Source organism: Lycorma delicatula, chromosome 2 (assembly GCF_047948215.1).
Source record: "Lycorma delicatula isolate Av1 chromosome 2, ASM4794821v1, whole genome shotgun sequence".
NCBI lineage: Eukaryota > Metazoa > Arthropoda > Insecta > Hemiptera > Fulgoridae > Lycorma > Lycorma delicatula.
Window position 1 is genome coordinate 184,922,124 of NC_134456.1, and position 20,835 is coordinate 184,942,958.

The window sequence follows — 20,835 nt, forward strand, 5'->3', positions numbered from 1 at the left end:
CGCTCAATACAGAAATTGTGAACCGATGATTTTCTTGAATTGCCTCATCTGCTTGCTCAACGAGATCATCAGTTGATACTCGCTTCCTTCCCTGACCGCCTGCATCATGAACATCTGTACGTCCTGCTTTAAAGTTCCTGCACCATTGTCGCGCTTTGCTGTCACTCATTGAAGTTTCACCGTACACATTACTTATTCATCGATGAATTTCAGCTGCATTACACCCCTCAGCCTGAAGAAATCGAATTACCGCACACACTTCACAGGGGGATGCTATTGTTGTAGACATGTTTACGTGCTAGTTGCGTGTTCATAACTAAACGAAGTGACGCGGCATGATTGCCATACTAAAGATGCTGTGCAACACATATGCGCCAAGGTTCATCCGATTTTTGCACGGGTTTTTATTTTGCGACCGTTCGGACCTTGAAAAAAAAATAACCCTCGTATATACTTGTATCAGATCTTTAAGCTCCCTTAGAAATTCAGAATGATTTAAAAAAAACAACAATGGGCTGTCAGATCATTGTTTGAGTCCATAAGTATAAATAATTAAACCGATATTTAGAAAATGTTAAATGTTAACTTACCCATTTGTTACATTTATGAATCTGCAATCTTTACAAAAAAAAAACTGTCAGTTATTCTTTAAAAAAATAATGTCCTAGGTGGACTTTATTTATGCTTAAATTACCAAGTCACTTATGAAGACTTACCACCAATTTATTTATAATACAATTAAAACTTTTTTTTGTAGAAACAATATCACTCTGTGAATGAATTTTTAAATAATACTTATTCAAAAAAATGTGTAAAAAAACTGAATTTTCCCCATCTCTTTTCAATACTTATATTAATATGTATCAAATAATTTTCATTAAAGCTTCTTGAATTCTCTTTTATTTTGTAGTTATTTTTTCATGTAGTGCCTTCACACATTTGTGTTAATGTTATTTCATTTGTTTATAGTTTAAATAATTATTATGAACTTTAATCACGTCTGTTTTTATTTTTTAATTAATAACCTTCTTTAATGCTGTTCTGATAAAGATTTTAGCTTAGTTTCCCTTGGACTCAGGCAAATGCTGGGACAGTTCCTTTTTTTTATTTTTGGAGATAAGCTATCTACCCATTTCTAATGACATGATAATAATATTTCTATTTATAGTCTCATTAACAATTAAAGTCATTAGTGACTCATTAAGATCCGTGTGAATATCCAGTAAACATGAGTCTTGAACAAACTAAGATCAATATTCCTGAGACATGTGGTTAATTGAATAATTGAAACCCAATCACCAAAGAAAGCCAGTATCAATAAACTAGTGTTCAAATCTGAATAAAATCAAATACCTTTAATAGGATTTGAATGACATGATTTGTATTATAATTTATTCATCAGAATAAAATATTTATTTATTCACTAAATGCATATATGTAATATAATTTGTGAGAATACTGATTTTATAAAATTAAAATTTCCTTATTTTTTTTTATAAATAATAAATAAAATTCTTTCACCAGTTGCCCTATTTAAAAAAGTCTTTGACAATATTTCTTATTATATAAAAATAACTATGGTGCTGATTTTTATTGGGTTAAAACTAGTTAATTTTAATTAAAAATTACAATAAACTTAGTTTTAATAAACATTAATTAACTATCATAGTAAAGTTCATTACTAAGTAACTGTAAATAGATTTGTTTTGTATCTTTTGTTCTGTTATTTACGTCATATCTATTAATATACTTCTATATAATTATGTCACATTTCATTTTTTTGTATATTTTTCTGTTTGTAGGATTGCTAAAAATATACTGTTCAGAATCTATATATATTTGCCAGATACTCTTCAAAAGAAAACAGATTACATAAGTATTAATTTTTTCATATAAGTTGAAGTTGATGTTAAAATTTTAATAACTGTACACAAACTAAAAATGAGCATTTTATTTTCTGTAATTTTTTTTGTTTTTATACTACACTCATTGTTGGCTAGTACTGAGGGATTTGTCATGAATTACTACAATTCCATTTTTTATAACCAAACAGATCAACATAACAGTCTTCAGTGTAATCTTGATTTACGACTTATAAAAGAAATACGTAACTATCAACCAATTATTTATTCAATTATTAACCGCGTTACTAAAGGAGATTTCAAAGGACTTGTTTATGAGGAGCTTAGTAATTTCACTGATAAATTTGGAAGTAGACAAAGTGGAACAGAAAACCTAGAAAAGTCTATAAATTATACTATGGATTTACTCAGGCATTATAATTTAGAAAATGTTCATGGTGAACCATGTATGATTCCTGTATGGATCAGGTGAGTCATTTCTGTTGCGATCCTTATAATACTTTTTCTCAGTTAATTGCTTAACAAATAATTAATATATTTTTTAAGCAATTTTTTTACAACTAATATTTTTTTAGATTATATTATTTTTATTCATTGCTTTATTTTTACTCAAAACAATGTATGTTTTGCGATTTTTATATATGATTTTATTAATAAATATTAAAATTAAGAAATGTACAATCTAACATATTTATTATGTAAAGGACTATTCTTATTTTGATCTAAGTCAAATTTTATGATGAGATTTGTGTTCTGTATTAAATAAGCAGAAAATGCTCTGACAAATATGTAATAAAAACTTATGTATATAAAAGCACTCCATAATAAAATAAAAATGTGCTTTTCTTCTTCTTCTTTTCCCACCTCTTCCTCCTTCCAGGATTAGACAATAATATCTGTTCTGGCTTCAAAATGATAATTTCTTTAAGTTATTAATAGGAAATTTCACTCTAATTTACAATTCACTAAATTGCATAATAAGCTCCATCATCATCTCTTCAATGACCTACCATCATCCCTTTTCCTCAGTGGCCTATGTCTTAACACCTTGTTTAGAACTCTTTTGTCCATCGTATGTTCCACATGAAGCTTTCACTCTCTCTACCTCTACTCCAATTTACTAGTTAAAGAAATCCACAAAGTTCATTTTGAATTTTTATGTTTGGTATCTTAAGAATTGTGCAGCCCTTTACACTTCTAAGAGAACACATTTCTGATGCTCGTACTCTCTTAAGTGCTTTCTTTGTAGTTATCGATGACTCCATTCCATATAGCAAGGCAGGCATCATCATTATATTATAGAATCTAATTTGTGTATTCTTACAAGTTTTATTTTTCAAAGCACACTTGATTGAACCTTAAATGTTTGAACTCTATCAATCTTATCATCATTTTTATCCTTCCCATAAGTAATGTCGATTCCCATATACCTTAAATGTGACACCTGCTCATGTGTGAGACTATCTAGCACAATCTTGGTGCGAACTGGAAATTTCCTCCAAAAGGCCATTGCTTTGGTGATATGTGTTCTATAAGATATTATTATATAGATAATATATATTTCTAGAGGTATACACTTTCATTGCACTGCAGTCAGTTTTAAGGAAGGAAAAAATTCTGTAATATTAGAATAATAATTATAATTAATTAATATTCAATGGGGTAAATAATTTTATTTTGTGATTTTTTTAAATTGAAAATCAATAAATAATTTATTATTATTTGTTATTCTGGTACTTTGAAAGCATATTTAATTTAAATAATTTTATAATAGTTCTTATCGTTTTCCATCTACTTCTTTCAGTTCTTAAACAACATCGATGCAATAAGCATGCAATTGTAATTTTTTTATATTTTTTATTAGCCTTGTAATAGTGAAAGCCCAGCCTGCGAACAGAACTTTCTGAGTGATTTTCTGGGTGAGCAAGTCAAATGTTCTTTCACATCCTCCAAGACTTCAACTGTTAAAAGTGATGGTCAACCTGTGCTTTTCTGATCATGTACACTCTAGTCTCACAAAATTTATTAATCAGACACAATATTGTCAACTTATTAAGAACTAAAGAATTGGGAAATTTTATCCTAAACTCGTCTTTCACTCATTTGTCAGATTTATAAGTCTCACTAATAAACACACAATAACCCACCGGCTTGTTCTAATGGTGAACACATCTTCACAAATCAGCTGATTTTTGAAGTTAGAGTTTAAATGTTTAAATCCTAGTAAAGGCAGTTTTACTTTTATATGGATTTGAATACTAAATCGTGGATGCCAGTGTTCATTGGTGGTTGGGTTTCAATTAAGCACACATCTCAGAAATGGTCAACCTGAGACTGTACAAGACTACACTTCACTTACATTCATACATATCATCCTCTGAAATAATACCTGACTGTGATTCCCGGAGGCTAAACAAGGAAAAAAAATAAAAAACATACGTTCATCCTTGGAAAACAACATAGGTAACACAATAGAGATGAATTTATACTGAGGTACGTCACTAGTGCATAAAAGGACATTTCAACTGTTACAAGCTGCTAATCTTAACCCACTGGGTTAGTCTAGTGGTGACCTTCTCATAACAAATCAGATGATTTCGAAGTCTAGAGTTCTAAGGTTCAAATGCTAGTAAAGGCAATTACTTTTGTACGGATTTGAATTCTAGATAAATTAATTAGATTAATTTTAAATCATGGATACTGGTGTTCTTTGGTGGTTGGATTCCAATTGACCACACATCACAGGAACGGTCAATCTGAGACTGTACAAGACTACATATCACATTCATACATATCATCCTCTAGAGTTAATACCTTACGGTGGTTCTGGAGGCTAAATAGAAAAATAAAAACTGCTAACCTTGAGTACAATGTTGCCAATTGAAAAAAAATAAAATTTACCTATGCATGACTTCTACACTCTTAATCTTAGGGTTGCATCTTTTGAAACACCTGTTAGTAAAAGAGATCATTTAAGATAAAAAATTTAATTTAGTTAATTTTTTTTGTTAACTGAAATTTTAAGTTCCATTTATTAAAAAACAAAATAAACAGATGTATTGTAGATTAAAGTAAAATGAGAATTTGTGAATTCACAAAATTTATTTTTTTACTGTTTGATTTTTTAATTTTTTTTAATAGAGGAAAAGAATATGCAGAGATGATAACTCCTAGGAATCATTCCTTGAATATGTTGGGACTTGGTGGAAGCATATCTACACCACCAGACGGTATTACTGCTGAAGCATTAGTTGTAAATTCATTTGATGAATTACATGAAAGAGCAGCTGAAGTAAGTAGTTCTTTTTAAAGTATTTAACAAGATTCTCCCAACCTCTCCTTTGATGCTTGTTTTTTTGTTAGTTTTGACAGTACTGTAATTCGTGGCTCAAATACAGGGCATTTCATAATGTTCTTCGGAGTTACAAAAATTCAGTACAAAAAAAGTATTTCACTTATCTAAATGAAAGTTGTACGAGGTGATGCAGGGTCTCAAACAGTTTTTGTTAAAATCTATAAATGTTCAATATGTGCTCCTCTGATGACACGGCACACATCAACACGAAAGTCTAGCTCTTGCCAAACTCGTTCTAACATGTCATTTTTGATGGAGTTGATTGCATTGATTATGCGATTCTTTAACTCAGCGATATCGTGCGGAATTGGTGGGATAAACACCTTATCTTTCACGTATCCCCAGAGAAAGAAATCACATGGCGTGAGGTCTGGTGATCTTGGTGGCCACAGCATAATGAGTATTTTTTTTTTAAACTCCCCCAAGACGACCAGCCCACGCTAAAAACCTTAACACAGTCGCCTCAGGGTTTCATGGCAGCGCAGTCTGCCCTCCCTAGCTCGTCCGAACTCGGACATCCCATCGGGGGTTCTCGTGCCTCCTCGAAAACATACTAATCACCTCTTCCGGTGATCAGAATTTTTCTCTGCAGGAGAGCACCCTTCCAGTCCCTATTGTACCTGATCAAGACACACATTTCGTTTGCCCTTCACAGTTACGCGTCCCCCCATGCACACCTTGAGGGTCCCCCATGCCATCATCGGGGAGCTCCGACCCACCCACTCTTGCGCGTGAGTAGGCCCAAACACCCTAGGCATAGAGGCTGCCTTCTTGGCCCCTACACGCATCAAGATGGACTTGTACCTGACCTCGATCCCCCACGCATTCCCATGACCCCCCATTACTTGTTGCACCATGCCTCCTTCGCCGTCAGTGGTAGAGCACCGCACACAATATCCCCCACTCCATGTCCATCGGTATATCCGGCAGCATAATCCAACAACTAAGTAAACACATTTTGACGCCTCTTTTGACATCGAGGGCCGTGTGCACTTCAAGGGGATTCCTCCTGCATCTTCGCTGTTAGTATGAGACGAGCCACTCTCTCTACCTCCCTCCATCCATTCTCACTCTGGAGCATGTGTCCGACGACGTTATCTGATGTTAAGGCCACCGGAATCGAACGTCTCTCATTCTCCCACCTGACACAGTCGAACCAGGTGTGTTCGGCTGTGTCAGCTGTCGGACAGTACCTGCAACTCGCCGTTCTCCTCCTCTTGAAGCGATGCAGATAGCTATCAAAGTTCCCATGGCCTGAAAGTAGTTGACAGCATAATGAGTTGGTCTTCTTCAGACAAATATCCAGCAACGAGGTAATGTTGTGTTAAGGTACTGTCAAACCTCTTTATGAAAATAGGCAGGACAACCATCTTGCTGGAAAATGAAGTCGTTGAGTAGCTGAGGCATAAGCCATAATTATAACATATCCAGGTATATCATGCCGATTACTGTGGTTTCCATAAAAAAGAACCCCATACACTGCCTCATGAGAGATCGCACAATAAACGTTTACTTTCGGAGAATCCCGAATGTATTCCACATAAGCATGTAGGTTTTTAGTGCCCCAAACTCGTACGTTATGACTGTTTACTTTGCCGCTTATATGGAAAGTAGCTTCATCGCTGAAAATTATCTTGTTTACAAAACCTTCATCTAACAACATCTTTTCCTGTAACTGTAAACAAAAATTGAGCCGACGTGTTTTATCTCCATCAGAAAGATGCTGGATTAATTGAAGATGGCACAGTTTGCATAATAAACGTTTATGGAGAATTCTCCACACTGTTGTTTTCAGAATTCCTAATTCTATGCCTGCAGTCACAGTCGATTTTGACGGGCTGTCAATGAAACTTGCACGCACACATTCGACATTGACTTCTGAGGTTAATGGATGACCAGTTGATTTTCACTTGCACAAGCAACCAGTTTCACTGAATTGTTTATACCATGCACGAATTGAATTGAATTTTCACTTGGTGGCTCCTTTATGAAATTTCAACCGAAATGCACATTGCACAGAAATTACTGACTTTGACAAGTGAAATTCTAACACAAAACGACTTCTCGCTTCCCGTGGCAGCCATTTTCTCTATTGTCAATGCCTAGTGAGCAAATGGTTTACTAACTGCCTAGTATATGTGGAAAAAAACTTTTTGAAGTACTCTTTCTTACAGTACTTGTTTTATTCTTATGAGTGAAATAGTTTTTTGTTAATGAATTTTCAAAACTCTGAAGAACATTATGAAACACTGTATAATTAGCAATAATAACTTTTAACTATATTTTAGTTCTGTTTAACTACTGTACTTAAGTCACTGGGGCCCACTTAACAGTACTGTTTGAGGACAGATCAAGATCTGTAACAATCTCATTCAAAAGGATATTGGAAAAGAACAACTGCTGAATGGCAGTTTTATAAATAACATCAAGACAGTTGATTGCTTTTTGTAAACCAATAATTTTTATCATAATTTTGGCTCAATAATTTTTTTTTTACTGTACTTGAAAATAGTATTAATATTGTAGAAGTAAACATCTTATTGAATAATTTAGTGTAAATGAGGGTGGTCAGAGTCTGAGAGTTGGCACTGCTGTTGTATATCAAAGGGATTTTCAGTTAGTAGCATCTTTTGGAAGAAGCACAAAAGTTTTGACCTAATCAATTAATTTTTCTATGTTTGAATTGAGGAAGTCAAGTGATTTCTCAAAAATGGATGAAAATGAGTTTTGCATGTTGATTAAAGATTGCTTTTTGAAGGGCAAATGGCCTCAGGAGACTAAAGATAAACTTGATAAGTATTATGGTGAATGTACACCTTTGATTAGAACAGTTTATAAGTGGTGTCAAGATTTTTGAAGTGGTTATAAGAGCACAAGTGACACTGAATGTTCTGGACACCTATAGAGATCACTACTCTAGAAATGATATGGTGTCGGATGATAGAAGAGTGAATTTGCATGATGTTGCTAGTCCTGTGGGCATCTCAACTGAATGGGTATAATATTGTGCATCAACACTTGAACATGAAAAATCTGTCTGCAAGATGGGTGCCATGATTGCCCACAGTTGACCAAAAATGAAATCATGTGATTATTTCATGAATGGTTTACAACTGTTTAAGTGAAATATACAAAATCCATGTTTCATCACTGTAAACGTGGATACATTGTTACATGCCTGAGACTAAGGTACAACCCAAACAATGGATTGCCAGCAGGGAGTGTGCACCAAAGAAAATGATGGCCATTCCTTTGGTGGGCTTCCCCACCAACAACTGTCTTTAGGGATTATGGCAACTGTCTGTCTGTTTTTATGGCAACTGTCTTTAGGGATTTGCAAGGATTAATGCTCATTGACTATTTAGAAAAAGCTTCAACGATTACAGGCAAATGCTATTCATCATTATTGAATCATTTGAAAATTAAGCTGCAAGATGTGACAATTGGCCCACAAAAAAGTCCTTTTCCATCATGATAATGCACCTGCTCACTCCTCTGCAGTTGAGGTTGCAAAATTGATAAGTTGTGGTTTAAACTTATTCCACATGCCCTGTATTCTCTTGATTTGGCTCCTTCAGACTACTGTTTCTTCCTCAACGTAAAGAAATAGCTGTCAGAAAGGATATTTTATTCAAACAAGGAGGTAATTGCAGGAATTAATATGTTTTAAAATGTTTTAATTTTATTCCATTGCATTATTAAATTGGAACGCAGCATAAGATAATTAACTATTGTTCTGTTATATTTCATGTATTATAGGCAGTGGGTAAAATTATTGTTTTTAATCAAGATTATGTATCATATGGAGAGACAGTAGTTTACAGATCAAAAGGTGCTGTAGAAGCTGCTAAAGTAGGAGGCATTGCATCATTAATACGTTCTGTAACTGCCTTTTCACTATATACTCCACATACAGGTCAACAAGGGTATGATAAAAACGTAAAAGAAATTCCAACTGCATGTATAACTGTTGAGGATGCACAGATGCTTAGAAGAATCAGTGAAAGAGGTAACATTTTTTCTTTAAAATAGATAAAGGAAAATTTTTTGATACAATGAATTTTTTTTATCTTTTGGGTAGGTGCATCTTTATTGACCAGCTTTTCTTACATCTGTCATATTTTTCTCTCATATTTTCCATGTTCATCCTATTTATTATTATTTATTATAATAAAGCCTTTCATCTATAGTTTAAAACCTTTCTTGGTAAGGGATTTTCAATGCCTATTAATATTCCTCATTTTAAAGTCATCTAAAATCCCTTTTATTATTACAGAGTGCCATCTTTTATTACAGAGCTGTCTTTGAGATCATTTTTCTCCTTTTTATTTAAAAAAATAGAACAATTTATTTTATTAAATTTATTCTATATCTCATCATAATTGAATTTTGACCAATACATGTTTATACATCTGATTACAGCGCATTATTTTATTTTGAAATCTCTTTATTTTAGTCTGTTTAATATTACCATGCATCTCTTTCACCTACATTCATATTTTTCATACTTTTTAAGTTTTTAATTGCTATTGCAAGATTAATTGATACATTAAGTTGTATATCACCTCTACCCACCGATGAATTTTCTTCTATATTCTCCTCTTGATGCAATAATCTTTTCCACTTCTTTTTTTAAAGCAAATTCATCAGTGTTTGTTAATTTCATTCTTACATAATTATATGATCATTTTCAAATCATTCATATTTTATTACTTATTTCATTTTTTTCAGAAATGAAAAAATGTAGTGTATTTATTACATTACATTCCTTTAATAGCAGCAGTTTTTCAGCATGTTTCGTGTGTTTCTAATGCTATATTGTTTGATCAAATTATTTCTAACAATTTGAATATTATGAGTAGTTTTATACTGATACTAATTCTAAGATTAGAATCTAACATAAAAATCAATTGACTTAACATAACGTTAGAAATGATGTTAGTAAAACTGATATTAATATTATAGTAATAAAAAATGAATATGAAACCTCTATTAGTCACTAATAATTTACACATACTAATATTAATCAACACAATACATATTATTAATCAGTAATGACTGTACTATGTTGTGCTTTCTCATCCTCTTCCATCTTTGCTAGTAATATTAGAGCTGTCGATTTAGAAATCATTTAATTACCTAAGTAATTTTCTTAAGATTCAGAGCCATGATACCAATAGCTCTTAGATTTTTCAGCTGCACCAGTGTATGCAATTGTTTATCAAATGAAGAAAAGTTAGTCATCATGTCTTAGATTGAAAATAAAATCGACAGAAAAATTCTGTTTTCCTATATTTCATTTATTTGTTTATTATATTATAAACTACATCACAATAATTGAAACTTTTATATGGATACAATAAAAAAACTTGTTTTTTTATGAGATACAGGCAATTAGCTCTTTTTGAATGTTTCTGATTTTTTTGTACTAAAAATTTAGATTATTAACTTTTTGATAATCTAGCAAAGTAGTTCTTCCAAGAATAGTGGAGGAATATTTTTGACATTTATTCTGTTGGTAAATCTAAAATAATCAATAATAATGGGAGATTTTTTTAGCTGAATTCTTTTTAGTTTAAATTTGCTACTGCCAGCTAATTTTTCTATGGAAATAAAACACGAGTACAGTAATGAAATAGTATAATTTAACTTGAAAATCCTAAAGAGAATATTGATTTAAAGATCATTAATGAAATTCTGCATCTTGTATTTTATAATTTTTGTGAATGTATATACTAAATAAGAGAGTACCTTCCTAGTAATGCTGCCAAACTTATTTAATAATAAATTGTTCAGAGGTACCATCTCCATGCATTGTCACCTACTTGATAGATATAATTATATCCGCTGGATAATATAAAATCAAATGTTAGCTCTCTACATTTATGTAGGTGCAATGGATGAAGATCACAATTAAATGCCTTCATAAAATCAAAATGTGTTTATAAAATTATGCCAGATTGATTATTATCTACTATATTGCTGCAATTATTACCTTTGCAAAATCTTGGTTGAAAGTGGTTTAAGGTAAGGCCTAACTGGCTTAAGGTAAGTAAACTGACAAATTTGGCTTAAGGTAAAAACAGATCTGTAAATAGAAGTAGACTTTCCAAAAAGTTAAAAAGTGTAGACAAAATACTGATGGGACAGTAATCAGTAAACTCCTTTGGTGATGGTTATATATTCAAATTTAAACAACTATATACATCCACACTAAAAAGTAAGTTTATATGTATCATCAAGTATTATTAATGGCAAAATAGTAGAAAAGATTTTCTAAAAAAATAAAAGTCTGATTTTGAACTAACTTTATTATCATTGTTTTATTTTATGTATGGACCTAAAAACTTGAAATTTGTTAACAATGTAAAACTGAAATCCATCCTATTATAGATTAGAATCAGTAGTTTTTGACTTATTCAAATAATCAATAACAACAACATTAAGTACTGATTACTGTTGAAATATTGATTGAGCCATTAATATCTATTAGAATTGAAAGATCGGATTTAATATATGCTACTCCCAAATTATAAACTGTTCTTATCTGAGATTTATGCCTAGAACAAGAGAAATATAGATGCCTACACTAATACTTTTTTATTTTAATTTTTCATTACTCAGTAAAAAATCAAAATCATGTGTAATAATCTCAAATATATATATGTATAATATTTTTTCAGCCTCTGCAAAATTCAGAATTAGAGAACACTCTTACCTTTACTTTTTCATGTTCAAAATGATTTTGGACCTAAGCCTATCTTCATTGATGTTTTTTTATAATAATTCTTATTTCTTACATTTACATGTTAAATTGTAGCTTTTTAATACAGAAATTTATAATATAGAATTTTATAATAAATGTAAGAAATAAGAATTATTATAAAAAAACATCACTGAGCTTAAGCCTGAAAATGTTTAGAACATGAAAAAGTAAAGGTAAGAGTGTTCTCTAATTCTGTACTTTGCAAAGGCTGAAAAAATATTATAATATATAGTATATTATAATATATATTATAGTATACAGAGGAAAAAGAAAAAATGCGACTATAAAAAAACTAATCTTAATAAATTAATATACATATATTTTTTTTAAATTAGGCATGAAGTAGCATTATAAAATAGAATTTGAATCTTATTTGTAAAATCAGGTTAAAAATTCAATAAATGAGTCATTGTCTTTTGTTATAAGAGAAGTATGCATGGTAGAGAAAATATAATTATCCTCTTATAAAACTTGCTGTATTGTTTAGAAAACTAAACAAATAGAAAGAACAATAGAAAACTAAACACTCACATCATAAAAGTGTTATTTATAACAAATAACTACAAAACATCAAGCAAAGATATTCACTACTAGATCAGTAGTAATGGAGGTTATTAGAAATGTGAAGGTTACAGTTAGAAAAAAATGCCCTAGGAAAAAACAATTTTAGAAAATACTCCTGCAAAAACATATGCAACTTGTAGAATTAATCAGAAAGGATTCTGCCTTATTTAATTATTTTACTAAAAATAAAATTAATATAAAACATAAAAATGCTACGATTTGCTGATGATATAGTAATTCTAGATGTGACTAAAAAAGATTTAGAAGAAACAATGAATGGCATTGATAAAGTCCTTCTCAAGAACTACCGCATGAAAATAAACAAGAACAAAATGAAAGTAATAAAATGTAGTAGAAATAATGTAAAAATAGGAAGAGAAAAAATATGGAAGTAGAAGAATTTTGTTATTTGGGAAGTTGAATTACTAAAGATGGATGAAGCAGGGGTGAGATAAAATGCCAAATAGCACAGGTGAAACAAGCTTTCAATCAGAAATATAATTTGCTTACATCAAAAATTAATTTAAACATCAGGCAAACATTTTTGAAAGTATGTGTTTGGAGCATAGCTTTGTATGGAATTGAAACTTGGACAATCGGAGTACCTGAGAAGAAAAGATTAGAAGTTTTTGAAATGTGGTGCTGTAGAAGTAGTTAAAAATCAGATGGGTGGATAAAGTGACAAATGAAGATGTATTGTGGGAAATTGATGATGAAAGAAGCACTTGGGAAAATATAGTCAAAAGAAGAGACAGACTTATAGGTCACATATTAAGACATGGTGGAATAGTTGCTTTGGTATTGGAGGAACAGGTAGATGGGAAAAATTGTTCAGTCAGGCAACGTTTGGAATATATAAAACAAATTGTTAAGGATGTATGATTTAGGGAGTATACTGAAATGAAATGACTGGCACCAAATAGAGAATCTTGAAGAGCTGCATCAAACCAGTCAAATGACTGAAGACAAAAAGAAAACTATAAGTATTCATACAGAAATATAGTATCATACATATGAGAAAATCCACTAACTGAAATGCATTCATTTAGCTCACATTTGGGCATATTATTATATAACCATGTGTACCCCAATTATTGTGTACCCCAATTATTATGTACCGAATAAAATAAAAGATTGGTTTACTGATTGATTTGAATTAATTTGTTATAATACACTTATGCATACAAGAATTATTTAAAAATTTCCAAAGCTTTTTAAATAGCATGCCAATGTAAAGTTGTAGTATTATCCAATAAGCAGTGCTACTTCATGACTAATCTGTTATTGGTTACATAATACAGTGCATTCAGAAAGTTACTTTACAATATGCTTTAGAATTATGTAGTGCATTCTGTTCTTTCAGCATTAGGTTGGTTGCCCTGTGGGCTTGTTGGACAATGCTCAGTAATAAACCAAGATATCAATTGTTGAGGTTGTGATTAAATGTGCTTCATTTTGTTTTGGTTATCAGAGAATCAATAGTTGCAAGAAATGTAATGGTTCTTTTAGTAAAACACATTTTTCTCATTGAACATGTCTTTGGTGAAGGTGACAAGCACACTGATTTAGTGAAGCACAAATTGAAAAGTTACATAATACTCCTGTTCTTCACCGTAATTTTGTTCAAACTCTTATTGACAAATTTCAGGCAACAGATTCTGTTGAAGTGACTGATCAAAGTGGAAGACCACCTAAACTAAACGAATTGAAGCTGCTTGATATTTCAGATGCTGTGGCCAAACGTCCATCAAACTCAAACTCATAAGTTAGCACATCAGCAAGTTATCAGACTTGCTACCACACATGAAGCTGTAAGAAAAGAACTGAAACTTTTCCCGTACAAGGTAATGTTTCTTCAAGAACTGAAACCTACAGATTATGCAAAAAGACTAAATTATTGTTAGTGCTTTAAATGTTTTATTGACCAAAATTCCACAACTATCCTTGACATACATATTTACAGATGAAGCATGGTTTCATCTGGGAGGGTATATTAATTCACAAAATATATAACTTTGGTTTACAACTAACTCTCAGGAATTACATGAATGGAAATTGGAGTCTGGGTCGGTGTGAGTAGAACATGCATTGTGGGTCCAATTTTTTTTGAAAATGCAGTTAACAGTGATCATTATTATGCTGTTTAACAAACTTCATTAATCATTTAACAGAAGTGAAAATCAAACACGATTGATTCCAACAAGATGATGCCACAGCACACACTGCTAACAGGTCGTGACTTTTTTTTAAAATGTCTATGCAAACGAATTATTCCAAGGGATTTGTGGCTTGAATGATCACTTGATCTAACTCCCTGAGATTATTTTCCATGGGAGCAGCAAAACAAGCAGTGTTTCGCAACCTACCATGCATGATTGACAAACTAAAAACTGCAATAACGGCATATGTGCAAGTTATTCCAGTACATCAGCTGGTTAAAGTGTTTCAAAACAAATTGAAATGTGTGCAGTGTTGTATTAATTTGGAGGTCATTTTCAACACCTTTTATCAGTTATCCCAGTTATTGTAACGTTCATTTCTATAAAATAAAAATATAAAGAAATAATTAAGAAAGTTTCATCATTACACTTGCATAATTCCAGTACACAGCAAATTTCCGAACGCACTCTACGATTATCATAATTCATTGAACTACATAGCTTAATGAACATGGTTCACTTTTGTGTAGTGTGTTTTATGGTACTTAACGGATGATATGCATGAGTAACAAATCAACATGAAATTTTTTATTTTTATAACATGGGAAAATATTTGTAGAATGATAAAACAAGTTTGAGGTGATGAGTGCTTGAACTGAATGAATAGTTTAATAATAATTAGATAAATAGATTGAATGATTTATGGAAGTTTTATCAAACAATTAATGATACCCAAATTTTGGACAATCCTCAACAGCAGTGACAATGCTCATGTTAAAAATTCACAAAATCATGCATTCCTATCATAATTTAATAGTTTGGAAAATAGAAGAGTGCACATATCTCTAGAATTGTCCCTTTATTACAAAAAATTAGAAATTCAGATAATAGGCAAATTTTGTCTCATAAGTTCTTACAGGGTATCATTGAGAGTCATATTATCATGTATCAAACATTTTCAAATCATGTTTAAAATGATGAAATAAAAAGAATTATAACAGATGATTTAATGTGGAGCTATGGATTTGATATGAAAATAAGAGTGCAATCTTCACCATGGATTGGAAAAAATTTGTTAGATCAAAAGGTAAATCATATTATTATCATGTAAATCAATGATATTATTACAAAATATTAAACATTAAGGGATTATATTAGGAGAAAAAAATCTGATGTATGAAAAATAACCAAGAATTCTTCATCATGACAATATACCACCTCAAACGTTGCTCTTAGTTCATAATTTTTATTAGTAAAAACTAAGATAACTGCTTTCTCAGCCATCCTATTACTTCACTCTAACTCCAATAGTGTTTTTCTTATTTTCCTAACTGAAATCCTCTTTGAAAGTACACCAGTATTTAAAAATTAAAGATGTTAAAGAAAATTTGCTGCCAGACCTACACAAAAACCTGAAAGAAATCACACATTTGTTTCCAGAAATGTCGGTGGTATCCATACCACTGACATTTCAAGTTCCCGAACTTTTTTACTTTGTTTTATATTTTGTTTTGTAACCAGAAGAATACACAACATTTTGCTATTTAATATAATCTTTACTGTTTAGAATTATTTTTTTATTTTAGTTAACTAAATACCCTTATTTTTCTTAAGGTGAAAAAATAATCATTCATTTATATATGGAGGCTCATCAACAACAAATGAAAATGTCCAGGAATACTGTGGGAGAATTAGTTGGTTACCAAGAACAAAAAAAGATTGTGTTAGTTTCTGGTCATATAGACAGCTGGGATGTTGGCCAGGGTGCTATGGATGATGGAGCAGGTGCTTTTGTCTCATGGTTTAGTGTTGCTTTGTTAAAGAATCTTAAATTGCAACCTAAACGAACTATCAGGTATTAAATCTTTTTTTTTTTTTTAATAGATGTTCTACTCTTAAAAGTAATATTTTTAAGTTTTTGTCATGCAAAGTTTTTAGCAATGTTAAGAATTAGGTATGCGAAGATTTAAATCCCATCTTGTACCTACAGACAGATAAATTATCAGCTACAGTGCTTTAACTTACTCATTATTCAGAAGAATATGCAATTACTTAGACCTTAAATTTATGGAAAAAGCGTTTGTGTTTCTATTGACATAGATAAAATTTGATATCTTAAGAACAAGATAATTAATTACATAAGTATATAAGTATTAATTATATAAGTATATTTAATGAATTTGTTTTTATAATTCAAAAGACATTAAACTCACTAGAATAAAATTAAATCTGATAAATCAAGAATGTGAATGTGTGTTGAGAGAGAGAGAGAGTTAGTGTATGAGACACTATCATCTTCTAACATATAATGTTGAATTTTTAAAATATACATTTACTTTAGTTGCCAATAACCAGAAAAAATGTATTATGCCAATGCAAAAAATAAAAAAGAGGTAGTAATGTAGTTTATTGTAGAGTGGTTGAAAGAAATATGGTTTTTCTTGTTTCTTAACATTTTCTGTTTCATTAAAGTATTTTTAATACTTGTAATCATTGTTGTTTCAAGACTTATTCTAAAATTAAGTTTTATTTCGTTGATGGATATAATTCCAAAATTATATCAGACAACTGTCTCACTTGGTGACAAACACTGCCAACACAAAATTTTTATGTATATTTTTTGTTTGTTTTAAAATTAGGTTTACATTATCTTCATTGTCACCATGTTTATCTTTCACATTAGAATTGTGGATTATTAATTTTTCCATTTCTTTTTTTACCATCTCTTCACTATGACATTCAACAATGATAACTGTGTCAATATACTTATCATACAATTTAATATCCAAATTAAAACATTAATTATACTGTATTCATTAATTCCTGTAATGAATGTTAAATAGAAAATATAATTATGGTGAATATTGTTTGTTACTTTTTTATTTGTACAGCAACAACTATTAGGCAGGAATAATTAAAACTGTGATAATGTTGAAGGACTGATGGATTTGAAAATTTTATGTTGTAATACAGTATGGTACATTATGATACTTTATTCCTTATTATTTTTCTTCATCATTCTGTGTGTTGTATGTAAATAAATAATGAGTTCTGGTATTTCTGTATGTGCAAAATTTGTAGCTCAGCAGACATCATTATCTGTATTTGCTTCATTATTTTTGGCATGATTGTTATTACAGTTTCCACTAATCTTTCACATTAGTGGTTTAAATCATGAACCTTCACTGAATAAACAATCATCTTTGTATAGCTCCAGAAAAAATACAACACCATGAGCTCTGTATTTTATTGTTCTGAGGAAATAGGCCCTCCTGTAACAATCCACCAATTTTGAAAACATTACATTGAACACCTTTTTAACTCCAAAACCTCCAGGGTGGTGGTGCTGTTGTATATAAAACCTGCGTACATTCTCCATCAATCTGCAGGAAAGTAAACACCTGAAGCACATTTAGATAGATGGTTGCCATAATAGTTTTTTCTGGCCAGTGAAGATGAACAACCTATACATTTTTGTAACTAGGTCCACATTAAATTTAAATTTTCAAGTAGTTTCTTGATTCAAGTAGTATGCTGATTCACACAACAGCTGACATAAAAGCTTGCCTTATCTATGAAAATAATGTTTTAAGAAATTTTCATCATCTATTTAGGCAGTAAAACATGTTTGGAATGATCATCCAGTTTGATTTTGTGTCTTAAAGTTTCTGTATGTGTCTCAAAAGTTGTAAAGATGTAAAAGAAAATTTGCTGGTAGACTATGCACAAACCGGAAAGAAGTCGCACAGTTGTTTCCAGAAATGGCAATGGTATTCATTCCCTCAGGAAGTAATAAAGTTCCAGAACTTTTTTACTTTGCTTTATATTTTGTTTTGTAACCAGAAGAATACACAGAATTTTGCTGTTTAATATAACCTTTACTGTTATATACTGTAGAATTATTATTTTGTGTTTAGTTAACTAAATACCTTTATTTTTTTTAAGGTGAAAAAACACCATGAATTCTGTATTTTATAGTGCTGAGGAAATAGGCCCTCCTGTAACAATCCACCATTGTGTTTCGTCATTGTGTGTATGTGTTTCTGTTTAAGTCTCTGCCCAAAAACTTTATTTTCAGTGGCTATAGAAATACCAGACTTCAAACTGCAGTGATTGATTGATGACTTCAGATTCTTAATGAGATACTGCAGATTACACTCACCATCTTTGCTTATTAGTGAGGCCTGATGTATTGGAGGTATTTTGTCTAAACATATGCTTATCCAAAGACAACAATCCCATGAATGCACACTTTACAGTTTTCTTGCAGAAATCATCAAACAAACAAAATACTAACAGAAATGCCACATTGATAAAGTTCAGTATTGCCAAAATAAACTTTGTAATTTCCCTTCACTTAATCAAAAAAATTACCTTGCTAAGTTCATTGACTGGAAAGTTATTATTGAAGTTAGTAGAAACTGTATTACTATTTTCTTGATCTTATTATTACAGATCTTGAGGCTATTATTAAGATAAGTTAGTAAACTGTAGCATGTTGTGATTCTTTTTGGAAACCCTGAATTATTCAAAAAAAACTAGTAAGATGTTAAAACGTAATAAAGAAATATTACTGTAAAAAGATTACAATTGAATAAAAGAAATACTTTATTCATGAAACTTCAACAGATGTTGAATGCTGAAAATTCAAATGTTATAAAATTAATAAACAGACTGTTCGGATGTTTCTCTACAGCAGTAAGGGTAGTTCTCCCTCTGTTATACTGTACTTTCATTTTATCTTTACTACATATCATTTGCCTTGATAGTTCTGCAGACAAAAGTTGCATTTGTAAGATTTAACAAACTCTTAACTGGACAATTCATAACAAATAAACAGAAATTTAAATGATTTAAGAATTATTCTTTTATCATAAACTACATAAACATATAAAAAAATGTATGAACTAGAATATTTTAAGTAAACTGTACCTTTAGTGGATTGTATAAACTATATAGATAGTCTTAATACAATAGCAAATTTGTTCTTGGAAATCAAATATTTTTAAATGAATGTTTTAGCATGAATCTTATTTCATAACTCTAAAGTTTTTTGTGACATTGATGTGATATAAAGTAAAGAGTAGAAAGCATGGGAAAGGATACGATTTTTCTAGAACATTACCATTAAGCACCCGAGTGCCAATAGTGATTATTATGGAAGTGGAAATTTATTACAACTTATTAGATAAAGTGATGTGTTTTAGATTGTCCATGTGTTATTTTAGAATTTATTGTTTCTATAATAAATATTATTATTATTATTTCTAGGGCAGTACTTTGGACTGCAGAAGAACAAGGATTAATAGGTGTTCAGCAATATATCAAAGATCATTTTAATGAGCTTGAAAATTTTGATATAGTTATGGAATCAGATGAAGGTACTTTTACACCTGAAGGGATCGAATTTGCAGGTACAGACAGTGCAGCTTGCATAATGCAGGAAATTGGAAAGTAAGGAAAAGTCTATCATGTTCTGTAATTATTATATTATTTATAAATTCACAGTATGGTGTCACATTACAAAAATTCTGTAAAAACAGACAATTTTAAGCTCTAGTATTGAACATTGATTTACTAAAAATATTAGTCCTCTTGTTTAACTAACTATTCATCAAAACAGTTTTAGAAAAAGAAATGTCATTCACCAGCTGTCAAATGTGCCAGATATGAAGTGTATCTTAGCTATCAAAATAAATTTTTCCCCCAGAAAAGATGAATGTAGGGTTATCCAAACTATATAGAATATTTCAGCTTATGAGATGCATGTACCAAAATGTGCTTATCAGCTAACATATTAAAGAAACTAATCCCTTATTATCTCAAAGAAATGACAAGTGTGTAGCCCTGGAAAAAGAATTAGTAATCATAGGATTGTTAGTGGAAAAATATAGATAATTGAGCACTCGATAAAACAAATATACATTTGAAAAGTATTCAACAGACTGATTGTAGCTGGACAAAAAGATCTTTGACAAGCTTTTAAAAAAAAGCTGACAACACAGTTTTACGACTTTCCCATCACATAGCTCAAGCTGCATTTTAGGAAAGTCCTACAAATGTGGGTTGTTTCTGATGTGTAGACTTCGTTTAAAATATTTATAATTTTATTTAAATATATTTTTTATT

General features: G+C 30.8%; 2 protein-coding genes across 4 annotated transcripts in view; one reads left to right on the forward strand and one right to left on the reverse strand.

The window, feature by feature from the left end:
- Positions 1 to 20,835, reverse strand: part of LOC142320333 (hemocyte protein-glutamine gamma-glutamyltransferase-like) — a 120,315-nt gene that overhangs the window by 61,819 nt on the left and 37,661 nt on the right. The window lies entirely within an intron of this gene.
- Positions 1 to 20,835, forward strand: part of LOC142319496 (carboxypeptidase Q-like) — a 36,530-nt gene that overhangs the window by 10,273 nt on the left and 5,422 nt on the right. For all 3 annotated transcript variants that reach the window (XM_075356828.1, XM_075356830.1, XM_075356829.1), the window contains exons 3-7: positions 1,803 to 2,330; positions 5,004 to 5,154; positions 8,977 to 9,226; positions 16,321 to 16,561; positions 19,978 to 20,160. In XM_075356828.1, coding sequence (XP_075212943.1) covers positions 1,942 to 2,330; positions 5,004 to 5,154; positions 8,977 to 9,226; positions 16,321 to 16,561; positions 19,978 to 20,160 — 1,214 coding nt within the window. In that variant the 5' untranslated portion in view covers positions 1,803 to 1,941. The remainder of the gene's footprint in view (positions 1 to 1,802; positions 2,331 to 5,003; positions 5,155 to 8,976; positions 9,227 to 16,320; positions 16,562 to 19,977; positions 20,161 to 20,835) is intronic.